This window comes from Sinocyclocheilus rhinocerous, unplaced genomic scaffold (genome assembly GCF_001515625.1).
Source record: "Sinocyclocheilus rhinocerous isolate Xijiao unplaced genomic scaffold, SAMN03320098_v1.1 scaffold650, whole genome shotgun sequence".
NCBI lineage: Eukaryota > Metazoa > Chordata > Actinopteri > Cypriniformes > Cyprinidae > Sinocyclocheilus > Sinocyclocheilus rhinocerous.
In genome coordinates this window covers 318,710-343,566 of record NW_015638019.1, presented here as the reverse complement: position 1 = coordinate 343,566, position 24,857 = coordinate 318,710, and the positions used below count along the sequence as shown (strand labels likewise).

The 24,857-nt window shown below is 38.1% G+C and overlaps 1 protein-coding gene across 6 annotated transcripts in view; it reads left to right on the top strand.

Moving 5' to 3' along the window:
• LOC107749348 (protein phosphatase 1B-like) overlaps positions 1-23,208 on the top strand; it is a 44,769-nt gene extending 21,561 nt beyond the window's left edge. For 2 of the 6 annotated variants that reach the window (XM_016564463.1, XM_016564462.1), the window contains 5 exons: positions 8,825-9,670; positions 14,885-15,002; positions 15,511-15,622; positions 16,702-16,759; positions 17,427-18,170. In XM_016564463.1, the coding sequence (XP_016419949.1) occupies positions 8,840-9,670; positions 14,885-15,002; positions 15,511-15,622; positions 16,702-16,759; positions 17,427-17,741 (1,434 nt within the window). In that variant the 5' untranslated portion in view covers positions 8,825-8,839 and the 3' untranslated portion in view covers positions 17,742-18,170. Of the gene's footprint in view, positions 1-6,157; positions 6,647-8,824; positions 9,671-14,884; positions 15,003-15,510; positions 15,623-16,701; positions 16,760-17,426; positions 18,171-19,103; positions 19,200-21,335 lie in introns of those variants that run through there. The other 4 variants (XM_016564461.1, XM_016564464.1, XM_016564465.1 and 1 more) reach the window with 4 other exon arrangements.
• Positions 23,209-24,857: the final 1,649 nt, after the last annotated feature.

The following is a 24,857-nucleotide window of genomic DNA, read 5'->3' as shown; positions in this document are numbered from 1 at the left end:
GTCATGCGCATCTTGTCAGTAAAGCCGGTTCTGTGATCAGTAGTAAATCTCCGTCACATGCTTTCTGATGGAGCAGCATTTACTACACAGAGCCATAGTTCACTGACAAGCTACGCAAAACCGCGTTCATAATCGCTCGATAATGAAATCAAAGAAATCGTTCTGCGATAATGAAAGCTGTTTGCGTAGCTTCTCCGTGAACTACGGCTCTGTGTAGTAAATGCTTCTCCATCTGAAAACACGTAAAAATACCACATTTAATATGTTTTTACTCCAAACTCACTTCATAACGTCAGTCGAGTGTTTGAAATAAATCCTTCTGTGAGATGTAGGGCTAGACCAGAATATTCGATTATTCAAATATTCGTTCGGTAGGTTGGCATTCGATTTTCAATTTTGAGATTGATATTATTTATTAATTTTTTTTCTGGAACACCTGGCATCCCCTGCAAAACGGTTCTCATTCGCGCTTGAATATGAATCGCCCATGAGTGAACGTCATGATTCAGTTCATCTGGAAGAGAAGACAAAAATGCCGAAGACCTCAGCTGTGTGGGAGCACTTTAAATTGAGTGAGGACAAGATAGTTTTCCAGTGCTTGAGAGGGCGGGAGGTTTTTCCTCCGTCTCTCTTGCGAAGAGTCCCTGTCGCCTGTTGCAGACGTGTGGTTTTCTTTTTTGTTTGTTGTTGATTGTTATAGGACTCTTTTCATTGAATTCCTGAGTGCAGGGCAAGTTGTTTCATGTTTTGTTTAGCTATTTTCTCAATCCTTTATATTTTAATTTAAGGAAGCTGTAGGGAGGTGGGTGCCATTTGTGTTATGTACTTTTTCTCCTGTTTATACAAAGAGTCCCTGTTGCAGACGTGTGGTTTCTTTTTTTGTTTGTTGTTGATTGTGCCATTTGTTTTGTATACTTTTTCTCATGTTTATAGGTAGTAAGGGAGGTAGGTTTAGTATTGTCTTTTGTTTGCATCGTTATTTTGTGTTTAGGTTTAGTTTACTAAAATGGTTAGACCTATGTTTTGTTTGTTATTTTGGCCATTACCCCCTCCTGAATTTAATTGCTTCCATGTAAGACCTTCCGTTTTCTTTGTTACTGTTTTTCCTATGTTTCCTAAATAAATCTTTTTAGCTTGATTTATGGTTCGGGTGTTGAATCAGTGCTGGGACGGTAGACGGGCTCTGAAGACGTACAATTGGTTTAGTTTATTTGAATTCTTTATTTAATTTAGTCTGTTCCTTCTCTACCCTAGACAGGGGAGTTCGTAACAGAATTGGGGGCACGTCTCAACAATTTATAACTTTTACGTAAAGCAGGCAAATTGGGATGTCGTTGACATAGAAGCTTGTTCATTTATAAATAACGCCGCTCGATTGATTATGGTTACAAACATTGAAATGAGTAAGTTATTTATCTTTTTGTTTGGCTGTTTTTGAATTCCTTAAGGGTGGAGGAGATCTGTATATTGGTGAGATAGCATGGATTTTGATTTGATTACATTTACATAGTCTCCAACGCTTGAGGAATTTAATCGGTGTAGGAAAAGTGACCTGTTGTTAATAGCTGACTTCTATAATATGTCCATTTCTAGAACGGCGAGAAAGCAAGAGATTAAAGATGAATTGTATAAGAGGTTAGTGGAAACTGCTGTTTTTCCAGAACAGGGGCGTGGAAGGGGCGGAGAGATGGAGCCGGCTTCTGATGAAGTGAGTTCGGCTGGTATGGATAACGAGGTATCCTATTCTGATCCTAAAGTCACGGTTCAATTAAAAGAACTTGCTCTTGCCTTAAAAAAACAAGAACATGAGACTCAATTGCTGCGGATTAAAGCTCTTGAAATTGAATCGGATCGCGATATAAAACTCCGTAGACTAGAAGTTGAGCTTCAAGCATTACGTAACCGGCCTAGTCCTTCACCTCGTTCTAGTCCGCCCTCTTCTGGCCATTCGGATTCTGTGCATTCCGTTTTTGATGTCAGTAAGTATGTAAAATTGGTACCACAGTTTCGTGAAGCTGAGGTTGACTCCTATTTTACTGCGTTTGAGCGTGTGGCAGAGAAGTTGAATTGGCCAAGAGATATGTGTGTGTTGCTTCTCCAATGTACGCCAAGAATGACGAGGGTGTCATTTAAATATTGCCGTAAAAACCCTTTCTTGTTCGTCTTATCTATCATATGTTGCTGCCTCGTTACGCTGCAATACTTTTAAAAGAAATGTCTTTTAATTTATACAGTAGTCAACATTTGAAGTGGATCAAAAAAGTTAATCAAAGTTGTCCTAAGACAAGAACGGGTATTGTTTTGGTTTTAGGACAACTTTGATGAAAGGTTTTGATCCACTTCAAATGTTGACTTCTATAGTATATATTTATATATAAATATATTGCTTGTTTTTCATGAATGTATTTTACGACAATACAGAGAGCAATGTGTAGGCCTACCAGATTTAGCTATACACTTATTCACTTTTATTTGTTACCCACTAAATAATGTATTTTTTTTTCACTAAAAGTTTAGGATTTGATAAAATTATTGTGCACTCATCCCACTAAATAATGTATTTTTTTTTCACTAAAAGTTTAGTTTTTTATACAATTATTGTGCACTCATGATTTTTCTAGAGTAACTTTTGCTACTGAATTATCCATTAACCTAGTTTATAATAGTATTTTTGTCATAGATTTTGATTATATTTTTTGTTTTTTTTTCTTTATTATAAAGCTGTCTATATTTAGTAGATTGTGTGTAACATACAAAAGAGTGATGATCGACCTACACATTGAGGTATAGAAATTCTACACTCATTTAAAAAAACTGCGCTGGTATCGGATCGATATCGGTATCGGCAGATACTCAGAATTTTTGGTATCGGATCGGTATCGGTTCTGAAAAAGTGGTATCGAGCAATCCCTAACAACAGGTTTAGAAATGTGAATACAAGGGAGGTTTAGCTTTAGGCATTTTAATTGAAGCATGTTTAGCTTAGTTAACAGTAGGATACCTGCTGCCGCCAGAGCAAGTGTAATTACTGCATTCACACGTTCCTCGGATGCTCTCATTTCCCGAGTTGTGCTTTTAAGTCGGAATGTGAAAACAACATGGACACTCTCGTTACTACAAAGATTTTGTTGGATTTGTATTATTAGAGCTTTCCGACTTGAGTTCACGTGCATTTTCTCAGTCAGGAAATTATTTTTCAAGTGCGGTGCTGGTGATCATGCTTCTTACGTCCGTTTCGGAGAACCAGAGGACAAATATTTCAATCGATCGCTCAGGCATGGCACAGAAATCTGCATTCTAATTCGGTTCTAGTACATATTGATTACATAGGTACCGGTGCCATATTGGTACCGGGTTTCGGTACCCAACCCTAGCTATCACAATCATGCATTTATTTAGAAACATATTTTATCCATCAGTAAGTCTCGTCTCTTTATACCTGACTGTCTGATGTTCATATTTAGCTCCATGTATGTCATAAAATGTATCATAATCATAGAGAGCTCCTCCTGCTACTCAGGCTGTATTTTAGATGGAAAATTATAGAAATAATCATTCTTTCTAACTGTGATGTATACTGTGACTACAAATAAACAGAGACAGACGCGACTGAATAATTGTGTCCTCTTTATTTTGTGAAATAATGGTAAATACCACTTTATTTCTGTATGACTAATTTTCAATCCTGACAAATTAATTCATTATGATCAATATATCATGCATTATTGTAAAACTGGTAAAACATTGATGCTTTTGAATTTAAATCTTTAAGTAAACAACAAAAAAATGCAAACAAACAGCCGCTTTTATCATGTTCGTTTTGTGATCACGCTAGTTAAATGGGCATAATTGTGTAGTGTACTGAACCTTACCGCTCGGTGGAAACGAGACATTATATGACCGGTAGGCCTATACCACTGCATGGTTTTGTAAGCATTAGGGGCCTTCATTTAAAAACTGCATGTTGTGTTTACTTGTGTTATCTTTGACTAATATTTAAATCAATTAAATGATTATTAAATTTGATTGATCATTAAAGTGTGACAAACATGCAAAAAAATAAGAAATCAGGAAGGGGGCCAACACTTTTTCACACCACTGTATGTGCGCACCGTACGGGTACTCTGGACCGTGCGTACGCACTCTTTTACTGGCGTAATAGTGAAGCCTAATGATTTCAGACTCTCTTTTCAATATACACATTTAGATTAAATATTCTGCTCATTAATGGAGTTAAGAATTGACATTACATAGTCATTATTCAAAGTTAAACAAAAACTTATGAATTTAGACATTTGTAGTAGATGTGCTGTTTTTTGATCACTTTTCTTGTTGCATGCTGTTTTAATGACAGCGAGGAGTGCTAGGCACACAGTAATGTTTCTTTAAACTGCAGATCTCATGTTAAGTTTTTTTTTTTTAGCAAGAACATCAACGATGCGCACTTCGATATTGTGGCAGACACTGCTGGATTCGGTGGTCGGGGGAGATGAATGTACGCACAATCTTCCGCTGACAGGGATTTGTAAAAGGATTTTTGCGCAGGTTCTGGAATATGCATGGTTTTATAAATCTGAAAACTTTTGTGCGTATGCCAAATCTAGCTTTTGTGCGTACGTACACTTATAGGATTAAATCAACGGAAAGTTTTATACATGAGGCCCCAGCTGTGGATTGGCAAATACTATTGTCAACTTCATTTTGGTGGCAAGTTTTAGTTAGGTGAACAAGCGTAACTATTTTTTATACTAACTAATCTGTGTAATGTCGAGACACCATAAATCAGAAGTCTACTGTTCAACAAAGCATTGTTTATCATATTGAAACAGAAAGCCGAGTGGTTTACACAGAATCCTATCAGTAGCTGACTTTATACCAGAGGTTAAGCTCAAAGTCTGTTTTCTTCATGCTGAGCTAAACCGTAAATTCGTGGAGGTCATCTCATGTCCCGAGAAGATGCAGAGCTTGCAGCTAGGTCACTGAATGAAGCTAAGCCCCGTTTAGAGTGCAGTACTGGAGTTGCTTGGTGACGCCACAGTGTTTACTTTATTTTTAGAATGGAGTCTTTTAAAGAAAACAGGGGTAGAAGTCATAATTGTGCCCCAACAAGCTAGGGGGTTATGACATCAATTTGGACCTTTTTAAGATGCCCATGTACTTGTTCATACACTAGGTCTAATTAGGCTAAGAAAAAAACACCATCCCCCCAGCATCGGAATACATCTAGAACATTTTCAACATCCTAATCCTTCACAAAGTGTTGCTACAGCAGTAAATTGTGTGTCTCCTGTTTGAACATGCTTCTCCTTTGAGTTCTTAGTTTACACAGTTATTATAGCAGTAGTTATCCCTATGGATCCGTATTGTGTACAGTGTTTCCGACAATTGTGCTTTGCATTTAATAATTATTTATAATTCACGTATGCATTTATTTATTTAATATGCAAAAGTGTGCCCTTAATTCCATGTCGTATACACAACCAGTAATTATACAGATTTTATTTTTTATGAATCTTAAGTATTACAGTATTAAAAGTATTAAAGCTTTACAGAGTAAAAGCTTTTTATGGTGTGCCACAAAAATGCAACAAACTTCTTTCTGTTGAGTTGTTGGAATCAAATAGAAACCACAAATTACCCAACTCTAAAAGTACATACAACTTTATTTTAAAGTAGACATCACTAAAAGTGATATTTTGCAGACTAGTATGTTGATTCAGTAGCCACTCTGAATGATTTGGAGAGTTCATTTTGTGGATTCACCAGACTGATTCAAACCATTTACTTTTAAAACATTCATTAAAAGATTCAGTTCATAGGAGCCATTTGTTTTCATGAATTGGACTTTTGTGCTCTTGATATATATAAGAGGTCATTGTGCTATAGAACATTCTGAGTTTCAGAACTCAAAACTTTCTTGTTAGTCTAAAAACAGCTTGTATTGAAGCCATATTGTCTTCATTGTCTTATATTGGTTTTGTAAAAATCGACGCGTTTCAAAAAGGCGGGGCATAGAGGAGAAACAATAATGTACAGTATGTGGAAAATAATGTGTTTTTTGAACTTTAAACCGCATAAACACATTTCATTACACCAAATACACAAAATAATGTTCTTTTTAGCAGCATCATATGACCCCTTTAAGATGTACCAGATATACATATTTAATCTTGCCTCTTTGTGGTGAGGGGATAAAGCTAAACTCTACTGTCCGGTTTCAGTCCTCCCTTCTTCACGTCCACATCAAGCCACTTTTCCAAGCCCCCCTCATTTCCTGCTGTTGTGCTCGTTTATTAGTGTTTGATCTGATACGTTCGTGCATTTACTGCACCTGGTCTTGTGCGCTTGTTTTGAAGCTCAAGCATTAACAAAGCTTCCTCTCGAGCGTTTCTACCATGCTAATGGCAGGGTTTGATCAAAGCGAACACTGCATGATGGATCAGCCCATTTATTCCTGACAGAGATCATCCCAGCCTCAAGGCCTCGGAAAGAAGAGGATCTGACAAGGACGTCTGAACGTGAATGTTGGGAAGAAGCCCTGCATGAATGACAGCCATAAGGATGCAGCACTTCGCCCCTGCCAACATTCAGAAGCAAGTAACGCAATCTGAGCTTGAAGGGATATAAATAGAGCTGTGCTCAGAGGGTGAGGACTGGCCAAGCCGACAGCCTGGCCAGCTGAGCCATGACACTGCACAACAACCTTTGCCCTCATCCATCCATCCAACCACACACACTAACACACTCTCCAGCTCCCGACCACCTTTTTTAGTCACATGCCTTCCATGCCTGTCGTGTGTGGAGTTGTGAGCAAAAAAAGCTGGCTGTGAGCACCACCCTTCTGGGTAACTCTAGTTTAGTCCCTGATGGGCCACATGCTTTGGTTTGGACGAGCCCATGATCCTCTGAATGCTGGAACTTTCACTTGATCTCGGCCCTGCTGTCTGCTGCCAGTTCTCATTCTCGCAATGCATAAACAGACCTGCGAAGAGGGCTGTGTTAAGAGAATGAGAGAAACTGCAATTTGACCTATCCAATGACCCTGCTTGTAATATCGGTAGGCAAACCTTGACTTACTGTTGGTTAGTAGCCTACTGGCTTTTTTTGGGTTTCACTAGGTCAAGGTCCCAGGCGGTGATCGCATAGCTTATGAAGCGGCTCCCATTTCATTTGTCTAATGGCTTATTTGGGCTTTACAGATCTTCTTTATGCACCAAGAGCTTGTAACACTCCAAAGAGAAAGGAAAAAATGAAATTGCATCATATGACCCCTTTAAATAAAAAAACATTTTCTTTTAATTTATTTCATTTTTGGTGAACATAAGAGACTTTAAAATAAGAATGGGAGTGTTTGTGTATTTTGGGTAACAAAGTAGTAATAAGACAAACAGTAAATTCATATGCTTTAATTATTTTTTTTATTAACCACATATATGTAATAAGTGTCATCACTTAGCTTTGCGTATACAAAGTTGTCTTAGGTAAAGACTTTTATCTTTAAGTTTAGACAGTACTGATGAAGTAGAAACTTCATGAGGCATGAGCGTTGGTTAGAAATCTCTGTAAAATTGTTTACCAGTTGATTTCAAAGTTGTTCAAAGCATCCTTTACTATTCTGCCTTTGGGGACACACCTGCTGCACATCCACAAATTATGCATTTTATGGCAAATACTACTACTTTAGTGCCTTGCATTGTGGGTTGTGTTGTTATAGGTTAAGTTAACCAGTGAAGTAAATCAGTACATTCCACTTCTACAAAGAATTTCTCATTTAGCATCATCCTGAATGTTTTCCAATGTACCCTGTTTTTTAATCGCTGCCTACTCACTAATTTATGACTGATGTAGTAGTCTTCTAATGCTCCTGTGTTCACTGTATTTAATCAGTCTTAATGAACGTAATTGCTGAGGATTGTCTGAAATATCGAGTTGCTTTTTGTTGAGCTTTTGACAGTTTGTCTGTTATTATCTTCGTATCTGCTGTTACAGTAGCCTTTAGATCACGTCAAGATCTGTCAGTAACTCAGCAGACGTTTGTGGCTTCCACAGCCTTCATTCTCATCTCGTACATTTGTACACACACTGTTTTTATGAACAAAAGAGGATTGATGACTTTGTGTAATGCTAAAAAACATTGTTGTCAGTGCTACGACTTTGCTGGTGTGCTGAAGTGTTTGTTTGGATAATGTCCTGAAAGGCCAACCAGTGATTGTTGATTTAAATGGCCAGTTACACATTTAGTTATAACAACATGCTTTTGTTTAAAGGGCTAGTTCACCTAAAAATAAAAATTGTAATTTACTTACCTTTGTGTTGTTCCAGACCAGGTAGCCAAAACTTAAAAGATCCAAAAAGGTTATAAAGATGTCATAAGAGATATGATCTTGGATTAGACCGCTCTATTCTTATGGTTTAATTTTATGCCGCCCCTATGACTTTTTTGGATCTTTTAAGTTTCGGACACCCAGACTTTCAATGGAGGGACAGAAACCTCTCAGGTTTCATTTTAATGTGTGTTTTGAAGATGAACCAAAGCCTTACGGTTTTGGAATGACATGAGGGTGAGTATATGATGACAGAACTTTCATTTTGGGGTGAAGCATCTCTTTAACTTCTCAAGCAGCACTTTGTTATTGTTGTAATATGTACATAAGTTTCATATTGCTTTTTCTCAAGTAAAGCAACATTTGCATCCCTCTTTCTCTTGCAGACTATCTCTTTAACTTCTCAAGCAGCACTTTGTTATTGTTGTAATATGTACATAAGTTTCTCATATTGCTTTTTCTCAAGTAAAGCAACATTTGCATCCCTCTTTCTCTTGCAGACGGTGTCCTAAGCCATGGGGGCCTTCTTGGACAAACCGAAGACAGAGAAACATAATGCTCACGGAGCGGGCAACAGTCTACGCTTTGGCCTGAGCAGCATGCAGGGCTGGAGGGTTGAGATGGAGGATGCGCACACGGCCGTTGTGGGTCTACCGCATGGCCTGGACGACTGGTCCTTCTTCGCAGTGTACGACGGTCACGCTGGCTCCCGCGTAGCCAACTATTGCTCCAAACACCTGCTGGAGCACATCATAACCAGCAGTGAGGACTTCCGTTCGGGGCCCGACTCCGTGGAGGGCGTTAAAAGTGGCATCCGTTCTGGCTTCCTGAAGATCGACGAGTACATGCGCAACTTCTCGGATCTACGTAACGGCATGGACCGTAGCGGCTCCACGGCAGTTGGCGTGCTGTTGTCCCCTGAGCACCTCTATTTCATCAACTGCGGAGACTCCCGTGCCGTACTCAGCCGCGTCGGACAGGTACGGTTCTCCACACAAGACCACAAGCCGTGCAACCCTCGTGAAAAAGAGCGCATTCAAAACGCAGGAGGTTCTGTGATGATCCAAAGGGTGAATGGTTCACTTGCTGTGTCACGTGCCCTGGGGGACTATGACTACAAGTGTGTGGATGGGAAGGGCCCCACTGAGCAGCTGGTATCTCCGGAACCGGAGGTGTTTGAAATCCCACGTGTTTCAGAAGAGGATGAGTTTGTGGTGCTCGCCTGCGATGGCATCTGGGATGTGATGAGCAACGAGGAGCTGTGTGATTTTGTGCGCTCTCGGCTAGAGGTGTGGGATGACTTGGAGAAGATCTGCAACTCTGTGGTAGACACCTGTTTACATAAGGTGAGGAGATCACAGCAGAAGTCTCAAAAGCATAGTTCATCCAAAAAATTTACATAATGTCATAATTTACTCACCCTCATTAACTTTTAGTTACCTTAAACATTTAGGAGCCAAATTACTTCAAAATCGCTTGTTGAAGAAGTGCTTCTGTGACTCTAGTGATCTTGATTGTATTTGTGCCATAAAATATGGCTGTTCTTGAAGAATATTTTTAGAACTACAAAATACATTTTGATTCAACCTACGGTATAGGGCTGGGTAAAAAAATATTAATTTCTCAATTTTAATCGATGCTCATTCTAGCCTTTTTTCATTTAACGAACGGAACATGGAAGCGCACCTCCCATCCAATAAATCGCAAAAAGCTTTGTGCTTTGTTACTTTTGACATGAAACAATGTCACATTTCAGATTCTGTCCATTTTATTACAGTATTCGAACAATAAATGCCATTTTGGTGCTGTTTAATTTGGAGTGACAGATCGCTGTGGCGCCTCAGTTTAAGAGAAGCGTGAACTCTAGAGAGGAGCATTTTGCTAAATATATGCACCATATAACATATTCATTATAATTTTTATTACTGTTCTTCAGTTTAATTTCTTTAAATAAATCCGTCAAGTTTTTATGACAGCCACCATTTAAATGTTTAAATTTCCAAAAATGAATTGGAGTAGAAATATAATTATGTAATTGTAACTTTGTTATTATAAAAACTTCATTGAGTTGTATGCAAATAATTTAATTTTAACCTTCAGTATTATAGTAATGTAGTACCAACTGACTCTCAAGTATATTTTACAGCATTAGTTGAGATTTTTTTTTTTCCTTGAGAAAATTTGGCATGTACTGTACTTGATGTAGCCTATATACAAAGTAATCAACATCGAATCGAATCGGACGCTTGTGAATCAGAATCAAATAGAATCGTGAAATTTGTGTCAAAACCCAGCCATACTACGGTAACAAAACGTCACAATTTCATAATATTTTAAAAATATTGTTAATTTTAGAACCACTGACTCATTAAAATTAAACTATTCGCCAGGGTCGTATGTAGGGCTGTAGCTATCGATTATTTTAGTAATCGAGTATTCTGCCGATTATTCCAACGATTAATCGAGTAATCGGTTAAGAAGTAATTTTTCTTTATTAAAGAGCAATACTAAATATACAAGAAATAATAAGATAGATCTCTTAAAATAAACAACTAATTTGTTTTATTTTTAGAAAAATTTAAATTTTTATTGCTGAAATTGCATACATTAATAACCGTAAAAACTAAACCCATTTAATGTATTTAATTGCCAAATTGCATTCAAAATGCAAATACAAATGTATCAATAAAATAAAATAAACAAATAAATAAAAATACAAAAATCAATTTCGCATTACTTTAAAAAAGGTTAACAGTACAAACTAAAACTAAGGCATAAATCAAAATAATAGTAATAAAAATTATAATAATACCTAAATACCTGCATTTATGTCGTGCAACTTAACTTTCAAGTTTCAGCCTAACTAAAGCTCAAGCATGACATAAACCTTTACTGTCTTCTTGGAAGGCTTTGTGGCTTTTGTGAGAGGCAAAAATCAGTGGATAGGAAGGTAACTTGGAACAAGAACAAAACTCCATACACAATTTTTAAACGCATTTTTCTGCTAAATTAAATTAGAGTTATTTGGAGAATAAACCCTCTTAAATGTCCCTATACGTACTGGTATGTGTGTGTGTGTGTGTGTGTGCGTGTGTGTGTAAAACTTGTTTTTGATATTCTTCATATTCTGTGTGCTGGTCAGTTCACAGCAGTGATAGAAATTAATATGTTCCAATAAGTTTAAATTGCATACTTACAGTAGCTGATTCAGAAGCGCCAGATTGTCATAGCAAAGGCAGAATGACCTCTTCTCCTAGGTTCACGAAACGGTCGTCCATAAAATGCATTGCTGTTCTGTTGTAAGTAATCTTAAAGATTCCTAAATGCATCTACTTTCGGAAGGCTAAATAAAGTGCTTTTGCTTTCGCCTAGAAACACACAGCGTCTCCTTGACATGGCTGCTTCAACACTAACTGCTGTTCCTGAAACCACGCCTTCTTTCTTTGCGTGATCATTTGGGCGCATTATGCAAATATTTCCACATGGTGATGTAGATATGTGGGGGCGTGTTAGAATGAGCCGTTTTAGGGGGGCGTGGCAGAGTCTTAACTTTGATAAAGAATATCTCTTTGGTTTTGAGACTTTAGTCTTTGCAACTTCAGGGATCTTATCTATGCACAATCAGCTTGTAACACTCCAAAGAGAAAGGAAAACTTGAAATCGCATCATATGACCCCTTTAAAACTCAAACTGAGTAAATAATGACAACTTTGCTTTTAAATCTTGGTTTTTGTCCCAGTGGGTATATTTTAAGTGTATTTATTCTGTTTTACATAAGTTGCATGGCCTTATGAAGCTGAATCATTGAGTCTTTACGTAATCATTACAGTCCTGCTAGTCTCATTAGACAGACCTGCTGTGTGTAACTCGTGATTCTATAAAAACAATCCCCACTCCCTTTTCCCCGCTGCATTTAAGTGTTTCACTAGCTATGTTTCCATCCAAAGATGCAAATTTAACTTATGCGCAAAACTGGAATATCTCTTAAAACATTTGCGAATAAAGCACTTTTTCCATCCAACGAATCAAAGAGAACAAAATCGTTACTTCCTGATAAACTGCCACTAAATATCTCTAAGAAAACTAGGAGAAGCCACTGAATATAATAATTTTCATATGTAATAAATTTAGGGGTGCTCCGATCAGGATTTTTGAGGCCGATCGACGATTACAGAAAGCAGTATCTGCCGATAACGATTAGGGCTGTCAAAATGGCTGAAAAACTAAATTTGAATTTTGTACTTAAATATGATCAAAATTCGAATTATATTCGAATTTAAAATGCATAATTTTAGTTAGGGTGAAGAAAAGCTTTTGGCTTCTCTCCTGAGGCCACAAGAGGGCGCATCATTCAAAGCATAAGGTAACAAGACTATCTGCGAAAAAAAAGTGCATAATGTTTAAAATAATGTTTATAAACCAATTATAATTAAGTTGGGGATCTGCAGTTTGTTGCATTTTGTCATTTCGTGGCTGATGTGCTGCACGAGATAGCGATATTAAGTCAGACTCTACAGAAGGCAGACCTCACCTCTTGAGAGCTGTTTTACCAGTCTTGACTACATGAAAACCAACCCTCTCACAGATGGTATGCTGGAAACTTTCATCACACAGTGTCTGGAAAAGCAAACTCCTGGTGCTCATATCACAACTTTTCAGGGCATTGACTTGAGAGGGGAAAGAGAGAGCCTAATGGACAATCTGAGAAAACAGATGGAGCATGCATGTTCAGCCTGTGAGAAACACCTTCATGCTAAATTGGATAACCTGCTTGGAGTTAACAAAGATCAAAATGCACAAGCTGTGATGTCAGCATTTGCAATATTCAACCATGACAAGTGGCCTGATGACAGAAAACAACTTGAACTATTGTTCGGCAACAAGGAGCTGAAGGTACTCACTGAATGGTTCAGAGAGAAGCTTGTTCAATCTGGATGTCAAGTTGAAGAAATCCCTGGGGAATGGAGACGCTTGAAAAGGCGAGTGTCTAATGATCTTCATGGCAAGTCCTACTTGGGCCTGTACCAGACGCTGCTGCTGAAGCAACCCTACAGAGATGAGATGCAAAACATTCTTCATCTTGTTCAGATTCTTCTTGTTCTGCCAATCAGCTCTGCCAACTGCGAAAGAGCCTTCAGTGCCCAAAAGAGAATAAAATCAGATGTCCGCAGCAGACTCACATCCTCACGCCTTTCAGACCTGATCCTCATTTCAACAGAAGGCCCAGAGCTTCAGCAGTATGATCCATCATCAGCTGTGGAGAGGTGGCTGAAGTCAAGTGGCAAGAGAAAGCCATTTGCTAAGAAATGCTAGATTAAATCCATATGCAACCATAAAAAATAATTCAGACAGACAACGTACGTTTTGTTAAATTTATTTACTTTTTTTTGTTCAGTTGCATCGTTCATGCATTTCATTTAAAAAGTCTGGTGAGTAAAATAAAAAATGTACTAGCCAATGGCAACTCCAGCTTCATTGTGTCCGTAGAGGGTTGGTATGATCCATCATCAGCTGTGGAGAGGTGGCTGAAGTCAAGTGGCAAGAGAAAGCCATTTGCTAAGAAATGCTAGATTAAATCCATATGCAACCATAAAAAATAATTCAGACAGACAACGTACGTTTTGTTAAATTTATTTATTTACTTTTTTTTGTTCAGTTGCATCGTTCATGCATTTCATTTAAAAAGTCTGGTGAGTAAAATAAAAAATGTACTAGCCAATGGCAACTCCAGCTTCATTGTGTCCGTAGAGGGTTGACAGAAATACTTTGACAGACTTTCCTCAGGCATTTCAGAACGACCAAAACAACATATAGATGCTGTGAACGAGATCGGTCCGCTGGTTAGTCAATTTATCCCGTCTCATAGCGCAAAGTCACATGACTTTTTCGATGCGCATGGAGGAATTTATTCGGTAAATGTGTTTCCATCCTAGTTTATGCACATTTTTTCTTATCGGATAAAAAGTTTATCCTACTCAGTTGTGCGCATAAGTTTTTTATGCGCATCTTGGCGTTTCCATCCAGTGGTTTTTTTATGCGATAATCCAAAATGCGCTTAAAAATAGGTGGATGGAAACATAGCTACTGATGGTCTCATGGCATTCAACAATCCAAACCCTCCAATACCCTCCAAAAAACAAGCCTTTTGCCTGTGTAGACACCAGCTCTCCAGATGCTCGGACAGAGCCTGGGACCTTGTGAGTGATGTCACAGCTCTTGTATCTGGCATGGATTTGCTCAAGTTGATGTCAGGGCTTTCCGTTATTAGTCTGTAACCTTCTTCATGCTTTTTCGTGATGTATGGCTCATATATACATCGGAAACTAAGCTTTTTCCCCCCTTCCACTTGGAAGATTTTTTCTAGGTCTGCTTAGTGTCTAACTATGAATAGATGTCACAAATTTCCATCCCAGGTAAATATTGGCAAATTCGGAGGTGGTCTAGATTTATAGTGGTTTACAATAGAAGCGTGTGGTGTTATAAACACTTGCTTGACAGGTTGGATTTTTGTCTAGTGAACTGCCTTTTTTTAACACACCGTCTCCCTTTTTATTAACTAGGGAAGCCGTGACAACATGAGTGTTGTTCTAGTATGTTTCCCCAATGCACCGAAGGTATCAGAGGAGGCTGTTAAGAGAGAGGCCGAGTTGGACAAGTTCCTGGAGGCTCGTGTGGAAGGTAAGAGGCAACACTTGTTCATTTGTCAGCCAGTTTTCTTCATTGTACATCCAGTGTGGTGGAAATGACCATCTTGTAATTCAAACAGTCCTAATACCAGACCTCAAGTGTCAGTCATGGTGTTTAAAATTGCTCTGTGTGAGCACTGTTTGGATTGCAGTTCTCTTCTTCTCCCTCTGGTTCTTCTCTTTCAACATTCTGGCATGTTCTAAACTATCTGGAGGCTCGCAGGGTCTTTCCTGGATGGTTAAAATAGATTCATTCTGAAAACAATTCTAGTGTTTTTTCCATTTGACATGTAGTTAGGACAGCTGTGATGAAACCTGTTTGGCGTTCTTTCTCTGGCTGGATATTATTTTTCTCACACTGTTTCGATAAGTGGGATAGTAGATCCTGTGCCTACACCGTTCTAAGGTTTCACAGCAGCAGTCACAGTAGAGGAAACACTCCAGGCTTCCATTAGCAGTTTGTTGCCCTACATGTGTAATATAGTTGTCTCTCTCTGCAGAAATCCTGGAGAAGTCAGGGGAGGAAGGCATCCCAGATCTAAGCCATGTCATGCACAACCTTCGCCCTGAGAGCATCCCCAACCTGCCACCGGGTGGTGGTCTCGCTAGCAAGTAGGGGTCCAAAATTAAGTTACATTTGTCCTTGTGGTCCTTCATATTACATCTATGCTGATCAAGCAAATTTTGCAATTGCCCTACTATTGTATTAGGACTGGTAAACCGCAGACACATTGCGGTGTAATATTATATTGATATCTGGGTCATGATAAAAATAAGTGATTCTTTTAGTGTTGAATTATTTAAAACTGTAATTTGTTGCTAAATTGTTCTTTGAATAGAAATAATATTGTGCATTGGTCTTCAGAGGTGTGTAATATTTTTTTTCTTTATCAATATCATGTTATCATAGATTGATTAATAGTAGTTATTTAGTAGTGCCTATTTTTTTATTCAGTTTAGCACTTCAGTCTTTAATGTAATCCGGACCAAATTTCAAAATATTTTTCTTATTGTACACTGTTAGGCGTGTTGTATTTTACACATTGTAATGTTGTGATGCCTAAATTCATAGCACTCCATTTTATTTCTTATTCATTTAGACACAATTGTATAGAGTTTTCATTTCAACCATCTCAAATATTGGCCATAACATAAAAATAATTACTGGTTTATTGGTATAATCCAGAATTTTATTTTATTTAGGTGAAAATTTTATCTTTTTTTCTAATGTTATAATTCTATAAAATATAATACTATATTATATAAATATTGTGAAAATTAACAAAAAAATATTGATTCGTGGTTTGAGAATATACCATACAGGTGAAAAAGTGAAAAAAATTATATATAATTAGATTCAAGAGGTAAATTATAGCTGTACTTTTATTACTCCTACTATATAATGTGTAGATCAAATTATATATTGAATCCATATATTTATGTGAAAATAAACAAAAATATAGATTCTTGCACGAATACAGCTGAAAATATCAATAAATTGGAATCTAGAGCTAATAATATTGCAATGCTTAATGTTTTTTTTTACTATCCCCCTATATAATGTGCAAAAAAGTGATTTATTCTCAATTTTGAACATCTGGTTTTGCTATGGACCATATAAAAGTTTCTCACTATTATCTTCAGTAGGGTTTTTAGAGTTCTGTCTAATCTGTCTCTCTTCTCTCATCCAGACGTAGTGTAATTGAGGCCGTTTACAACAGGCTAAACCCACACAGAGAAGAAGATGGGGTGAGTTTTTCCTTGCTGTTTTGATCTCATAAGAACAGAACAAAAGGTCACTTGAGTCTTCTTGCTTAGACTTAAGTCCATCCATTTACTCATCATCTTACAGTACTTTTAATGTATAACACCTGCAGATATTTTGACTTAATATAGGTCTAGGTGACGCATTCATGCATACATTTACTCCCTCGATCATTTGAGAGTGATACATTTAGCAAGTGATTAGCAAATGTCCTACTTAGGGAAGCATAACTGGTACTCAGAGATGGATTTATATATAGGGCAGATTAAACATCCAAACACCACTCTCTTTAAAAGCAGTGCCTCTGCATTTAAGATTTAAATGCAAGGCTTTTTGTGCAGGCCTTGGCTTTGTTTGTCCGTCTGTGCTTGTGCCACTCTGTGACGGTTTGTATTTGTATGTCCGCATCTTGGTAATGCTTCAGCGAGTTTATTGCTCTTAAGACTTGTGAGAAGAGACGTGTGTTGACAAGCACCTGCATCTTTTGTACCCTTGCGCGCACACAGATGAACATGCACTCGCCACATTTTATCGCTCCTCAAGCGTGCTGCTTTCTAAATGAAAAGGCCGTGTAAGGTCAAGGGCAGGTGGCCTGCTCTTAGCGGGGTCTCTTAACCTGCTCTGTCCACTGACACTGGCGTCTTGCACCAGGACAGCCAGGGAGGAGCAGCCGGCGGTAAGGAGGAAGAAGAGGGCAGCTCCGCCGCCGCCGCCGCCCACCTGCTGGAGGCGCTACGACAGTTCCGGCTCAGTCACCGAGGCGAATACCGCCAAGTGCTGGAGCAGGCGCTCTCCACTTACCGGCTGTCCTGCGGGACAGGCGCCACGACACGGACTGACCCCAAGGAGGAACCTCCCTCGCCCCCTCCGTCCCCGGCCACTGAACCCCTCAGCTCTGAGGAGGGACAGGACGAAGCCGCTACGTCACAGTCTCTGGACGAGCTCTCTGGCGCCCCCACTGCATGACCCTATTTAGTACCTACTAAACCCAGCCCTGCTATCAAACCCTTTTCCCCAGACCTGCTCTCTGGCCCAGATTGCTAGGTCGCTTTTGGCAATCTTCCTCCTTAGAGCACTTCCAGTGCAGGTTTTTGGTTGTCTTTATGGATTTGTAATAGCACTTTGGGTGGATGTTTTGTGTTTGTGAGCCCTGTAAACAGTAAAAGTCGCATACAGAGGAAGTTTTGCGCAGAATTCTTACCACTAAAAACCTGCTCTGCAACTGCAAGTGAGGTTAACCTTGGCATATCCCAGCTCTGTCTGCAGTAAGCACTTTCTCATATCTCTGCACTTAGCCTAGTGTTTTTAAAATGAGACATGGAGGTGTAATCTAATGAAGTGTTGAAGAGAGAGTTCACCTAGACATTGTCATCTACTCACCCTCATGTCATTCTAGACTTAAATGGCTTAATTCTATGAAACACAAAGATATTTTGGAAGATGTATGCGTCTTTTGTTTTGTGTTTTTCTTCTTTTTTGTTTGTGTTTTTAGGTTTTGTTTAGTTTGGTTTAGTTTTTTGTTGTTGTTTGTTTTTGTCTTTTTTTTTAGCTTTTGTTGTGTTTTTAGGTTTTGTTTAGTTTGATTTAGTTTTGTGTGTGTGTTTTTGTCTTATTTTTTATTTTATTTTATTTTTTTGCTTTTAGGTTTAGTATAGTTGTTTTTGTTTTTTTTTGTTTTTTCATACAACGTCTTTGTGCAATCAAAGACTTCAATTGCATAGGTGAAAAACATTGTTCAAAATATCTTTTTTGTGTTCTGCAAAAGTAAGTCATACAGGTTTGGAATGACATGAAGGTAAATAATTCATTTTTGGTGAACTGTCCCTTTAAGTAGATTTGAATACTGTTACCCCTGAATGATTTTATCATCACCATTTCACACCCAAAGAGTTTACCCATGTAAGTAGTCAAACATTTGAAATAGCAATGGTTTAAGTGGACAATCTGGGCCGTGCCAAGAGTACACAAAACTGTTTGCTCTCGTGCCATGCGATGCATGTGTACTCCGTATCCTGGGTTGCCTCGTGGCTGATCATAGTTATAGGATATTAACGTACTGCAGTAAACATCAGGTACAGCTTCTATTATGCTCTTTATGTAGTGTGCTTCTGTGTGTGTGTATGTGAATCAAATGTTTGAAATGCGAGATGATTAACTGATCAAAAGCAATTCTTTCACCATTTAAAAGGGAACTCTAATGTTGTGTATGTGTGTATCTTCCTCTCTCTCCATATCTCTTTCATATCGGTTTATAATTTGAGCTGACTTCCCGAATATGATTGTCCTGTGTCTGCTCTTTGAGTGTTCACATTTAACTCTACTATGCAGGTGTGTCCTTGAGGAAGAAGCACAAAATGGAAATGCACTGGATTTATAAGCATGGACCGTATGAGATTACAGAAGTTTACACAATCATTTGTTCTTGCAAAAATCTCCTTTCGTCTGTTGTGCTGATCCACAGGTTTGGAATGACATGAAGGTAAATAATTCATTTTTGGTGAACTGTCCCTTTAAGTAGATTTGAATACTGTTACCCCTGAATGATTTTATCATCACCATTTCACACCCAAAGAGTTTACCCATGTAAGTAGTCAAACATTTGAAATAGCAATGGTTTAAGTGGACAATCTGGGCCGTGCCAAGAGTACACAAAACTGTTTGCTCTCGTGCCATGCGATGCATGTGTACTCCGTATCCTGGGTTGCCTCGTGGCTGATCATAGTTATAGGATATTAACGTACTGCAGTAAACATCAGGTACAGCTTCTATTATGCTCTTTATGTAGTGTGCTTCTGTGTGTGTGTGTATGTGAATCAAATGTTTGAAATGCGAGATGATTAACTGATCAAAAGCAATTCTTTCACCATTTAAAAGGGAACTCTAATGTTGTGTATGTGTGTATCTTCCTCTCTCTCCATATCTCTTTCATATCGGTTTATAATTTGAGCTGACTTCCCGAATATGATTGTCCTGTGTCTGCTCTTTGAGTGTTCACATTTAACTCTACTATGCAGGTGTGTCCTTGAGGAAGAAGCACAAAATGGAAATGCACTGGATTTATAAGCATGGACCGTATGAGATTACAGAAGTTTACACAATCATTTGTTCTTGCAAAATTCTCCTTTCGCCTGTTGTGCTGATGCAATCAGTCAATGACTTTACATTTGCAATGTAAAAGTCATTCATTGAAAGGGGACAATACAGACTGCTTTACCTTTAGATGGACTTAATGCAATCTACACATTAGGCAACGCTGCTACATGATCATTCATGAATGTCTGTACACTGCAGTATTTGCACAGGGCTTCTTATTCTTATGACCCGAGTTTTTGGAAAGCAAGCTGAATTCGGTCCATGTGAATTATGTCATATCGCAAAATATCTGTTCCAAACTGCTTTTGTTTTGTGTTTTCTTTGGCTGATTTATCAAGCCATTTAAAGCTGATTAATTTGTTGATTTGGAAGTTAATGCATAACACAAACTGTATAATCCTCTTAAAAGTTAGCGTAAGGGCATGCATAATGCTGCCATTGTTATATTAAACTAATGTTACTAATATACAGGCTCAGCAGAATCGGAGAGCTTAATTGTCCATAGAGCAGTATTTGCTGCCTTGGGTTTTGATTTTTTTTTTCTTTTTTTTCCTGGGCAAAGGTTTGTATTCATTTTGTTTCACGCTGAAGTTCAAAATAAATCAAATTCAACTATTGATATCTGTCTTTGCTCCCATTCATTATTAAATTTGAAATGACGCACCACACAGAATACTGATGAACTTGTTCACTCTTAACTATCCTTCATAATCAGATATGGCTTATGTTCTTACTCATGAGCCTTGTTAGTGGAAGTTTGAGGCTTGAGGTAAGTGAGCTTCAAATGTGCCTTAATCATTTAAAAGCAGGGGAAAATGAGTTTTCTTTTCCAGATGGAAATCCAATTTAAATCTTTAAGGTACTTCTTGGCCAGGCCTTCACCCTTTTTTTTTTGTAGTATTTTTTCATGATTACGTATATTATGTTTATTGACAGTTGTTGATTTGTTTTGTTTTGTTTTGTTTTTTGGGTACACGCAGATTAATTTAACCTCTCCTATTTTGGTTTTATGCTGTTTTAATGTTATTGGGTAGTTTTTGGCCCACTGTCTACATTTGAGTCCACCTGTAGGTTCGGTTTAAAAGTTTGGGGTCTGTATTTGATTATTTTGAAAAACATTGTTGAGAATGAGAAGTCTCTTATGTTCATTTATTTGATCAAAAATGCAGTAATATTGTGAAATATTGCATCCTTGCTTAATAAAAGTATTATATTTTTCAAAATAAATAATCATAATCGTACTGACCCCAAACTTAATTTTTTAAAACCAAGTCCATGCTTCATTTTCTGTTACATGGAATTGAAAAATTAGGAAATCTTCCTTTCTCTCCTTTTCTTGTCTTTCACACCCTCACACATTTCATTGTTTTTTTTTATGTTCCCAGTTTTCTCTAGTGAGTGTTTTACCCTTTTTAATTTTCTCGGTTTGCTCATTTCTTTCCCTTTCTTGTTTTCTCCCTGTCGCAGAGCGGAGGTGACCTGGACGACCCCTGGTAGCCCGAGCAGCCAACGGCTTCAGAACCACATGAGAATGTCCTCAGTTCACACAAGAAAACCCTTGCTCACACACTTTTTTGGTTTCAATTCGGAGAGCGTCATAGGAAATGTTAAAGGACGAGTCTGGGAATACATACGCTTGTTTTTTAAAGATGAGAAAACTACAGAAATGTTTTTTTTGTTTTTTTTTAGAACTGCATTGTATGGTAGAGAGATTTATTTTTACTCCCCCACCCCCTTCCTCCTGAAATCTGTGTCCATTACACAGAAGTTGCTGGATGCTAATTTGGAGGCATGAACTCTGAACTCAGCTGGAAGAGGGCAGGGCCAGCGAGCTCTGAGAGGGACAGGGACCCTCGTTCAGACGCGGCTCTCTTTGAACCCCTTCACCACGCATGTGCAGCTTTTTGGAGGCATGATCTCAGTTCTTGTTCACCGTTTCTGCCACCCTCTTCTTTAACCCTGCGACTCTTAACAGGCTCTATCCCATCAGCTGGACAGCAGCCACTGAAATGTAATGTATCTGTTGTGCATTTTTCTTGTTCTCTTTTGGGGCAGAGGCAACTTTCTTCTAGTGTCATTCATTTTGGTGCTTGCTGTTAAACAAGAAAATTAAAAAAGAAAAAAAAAATCCTAGGACACTCTTGAGACTCCATCTTGACAGCAGGAGATTATTGCAAACCCGCTATGAATTTGGAGGAGCTTGTCACGGTGACTTCCTCACAGTCGCCTCAAGAGACCATACATAAAAACTGAACTCCTTCTCTTTTTTGCAGCACTCTTCGTTCCCTGCTCTCCCCATCAGCTTGCCTTCTGGTTTGTGGTTTTCTCTAACAAAATAGTCAAATTTAAAAATTCCCCTCTATCATTTTGACACTGCATTTTTTACTTTTTTTTTTTTTTAATTACAGATTATATGGCGTAATTGGAATTGTTTGATTGCACTCACATTTGATTACAAAAAAAAATAAAAATACTAAAACTATATGAAAGAGAAACTATGAGAAGGTAGAGTATTTCTAAAGTGAAATTGCAGAAATATGTATGTGTATATAGCTATATATATATTTTCTCCTTTAACAGCGGAGTGAAAGAGTGGGAGGGGACGCTCTCTCCTCAGACTGGCTGATAGGTACTTGAATATTCATTATGAGTGGTTCTGTTTTTTTTTGTTTTTTTTGGGGGGTAATCCTTAATGTAGGATTGTTTTTGAACTGTGCCTGTAAAAGGTGAACCATGCTGTAAGGGGGTGTACTTACAGGACAGTTAGCTATGAATGAATGTTACCCTTATTCACACTGATACACAATACATATACCTTCACACACCCATTTGTACATGCTCATGTGTAACACTTTCATATGTGCATTTATTATTTGATTAACTTCATCGTATACATTCACGTTCCTACTCCATGTACTTCACATGTGAGTTTTTTTCTGCGCTGTGCGATAATCGGACACAGACATGCTCTGGAGGCCTTCTTTACTTCCTCCTTTTTTTGTTTTTGCTTGTTTATTCATCGACTTCACCTGCTCTGGTGTGTAGCTTTAAAATGAGTGTTTAATTGAATTTTATTAGATGATTGTTTATGTATGTATATATATTTTTGCAGTTTTCCCCTCTTCTGGTACACATAACTTGTAGCCATATGCTGGAAAGCTTCATTTTAGGACGCATAGATTGAGTCAGTTTCCAGTCGAGATGGTAAAGAGATACATTTTGTGTGGTGAGTGCTCAAGGACATTAATTTGCGTTGTGTATATCAACAATTATTGATGCGTAGAATAATTGAGACAAAGTATTTTATTTATTCCAAGTGTGTTGGCTTAAGAAGAGAGGGTTTCGCCGGAGGGGGAAACTACTGTCCCGTGTGTTTTGGAGAGTGTGATCAAATTCTCTTGCTCTCATGTCCTTCCTCTCTTTCTCTCTGATTCTCTCTAACCACCCGACGAGCCCGTGTAATGAACGTCCCCAGTATGATGTTGTGATGTTTCAGTAGCAAACAGTGAATATGATCTGTTCTCCTCAATAAAGGATTGCTAAAGTTTGATGTTAACACAATGACTTGCTTGTGTTTGAAATGTTATCTCACAATGTTCCAGGAGGGGAATGAAGGGTTCACATCTTGAATCATTCTGAAATTACTGTTTGTTTTGTTTTGAGGAGACTTCTGTCCACCTTATGTTTTAACGCATAAGCTAGTTTCTGTGAAAGTGTGAGACTTTCAATTCATTTGCAGCTGTAGAATACAACAGTGCCCTATTTTGTGTGGTGAGTGCTCAAGGACATTAATTTGCGTTGTGTATATCAACAATTATTGATGCGTAGAATAATTGAGACAAAGTATTTTATTTATTCCAAGTGTGTTGGCTTAAGAAGAGAGGGTTTCGCCGGAGGGGGAAACTACTGTCCCGTGTGTTTTGGAGAGTGTGATCGAATTCTCTTGCTCTCATGTCCTTCCTCTCTTTCTCTCTGATTCTCTCTAACCATCCGACGAGCCCGTGTAATGAACGTCCCCAGTATGATGTTGTGATGTTTCAGTAGCAAACAGTGAATATGATCTGTTCTCCTCAATAAAGGATTGCTAAAGTTTGATGTTAACACAATGACTTGCTTGTGTTTGAAATGTTATCTCACAATGTTCCAGGAGGGGAATGAAGGGTTCACATCTTGAATCATTCTGAAATTACTGTTTGTTTTGTTTTGAGGAGACTTCTGTCCACCTTATGTTTTAACGCATAAGCTAGTTTCTGTGAAAGTGTGAGACTTTCAATTCATTTGCAGCTGTAGAATACAACAGTGCCCTTCTGTTTTCAGAAGTACTTTTCCCATTCATTTTTGTCTGCGGTGTACTTGTCACGATTCTTTGATTGGAGGCAATTTCTTTGCAGAATCATGGGTAATGTAGTCTTTTCACCAGGATTTCCACTGCCAAACACCAAGTTAAAATAAAGCCAGCTGATGGCTTCAACAAAGCATATACCTTCAGGTAACCTCTATACAGTGTCTGTCCACTTTGTCAGAGGCCTTCAGAGTATTTTTCCAATGGGGAGTTTTTTTTTGTTTTTTTTATAAGAAGTCTTTAAGAGTTAAAAAGATTCTTTGATTGGAGGCAATTTCTTTGCAGAATCATGGGTAATGTAGTCTTTTCACCAGGATTTCCACTGCCAAACACCAAGTTAAAATAAAGCCAGCTGATGGCTTCAACAAAGCATATACCTTCAGGTAACCTCTATACAGTGTCTGTCCACTTTGTCAGAGGCCTTCAGAGTATTTTTCCAATGGGGAGTTTTTTTTTGTTTTTTTTATAAGAAGAAGTCTTTAAGAGTTAAAAACCATGAAATCAGTCAAGCCAACCAGCTGAGATGAATCACACTGCAAACTTTCATTTGAAGCAAAAGTATTTGAAAATTGGACAAGACACACACGTGTATATATCTATATATATGTATATGTGTGTATGTGTGTGTGTGTATATATATATATATA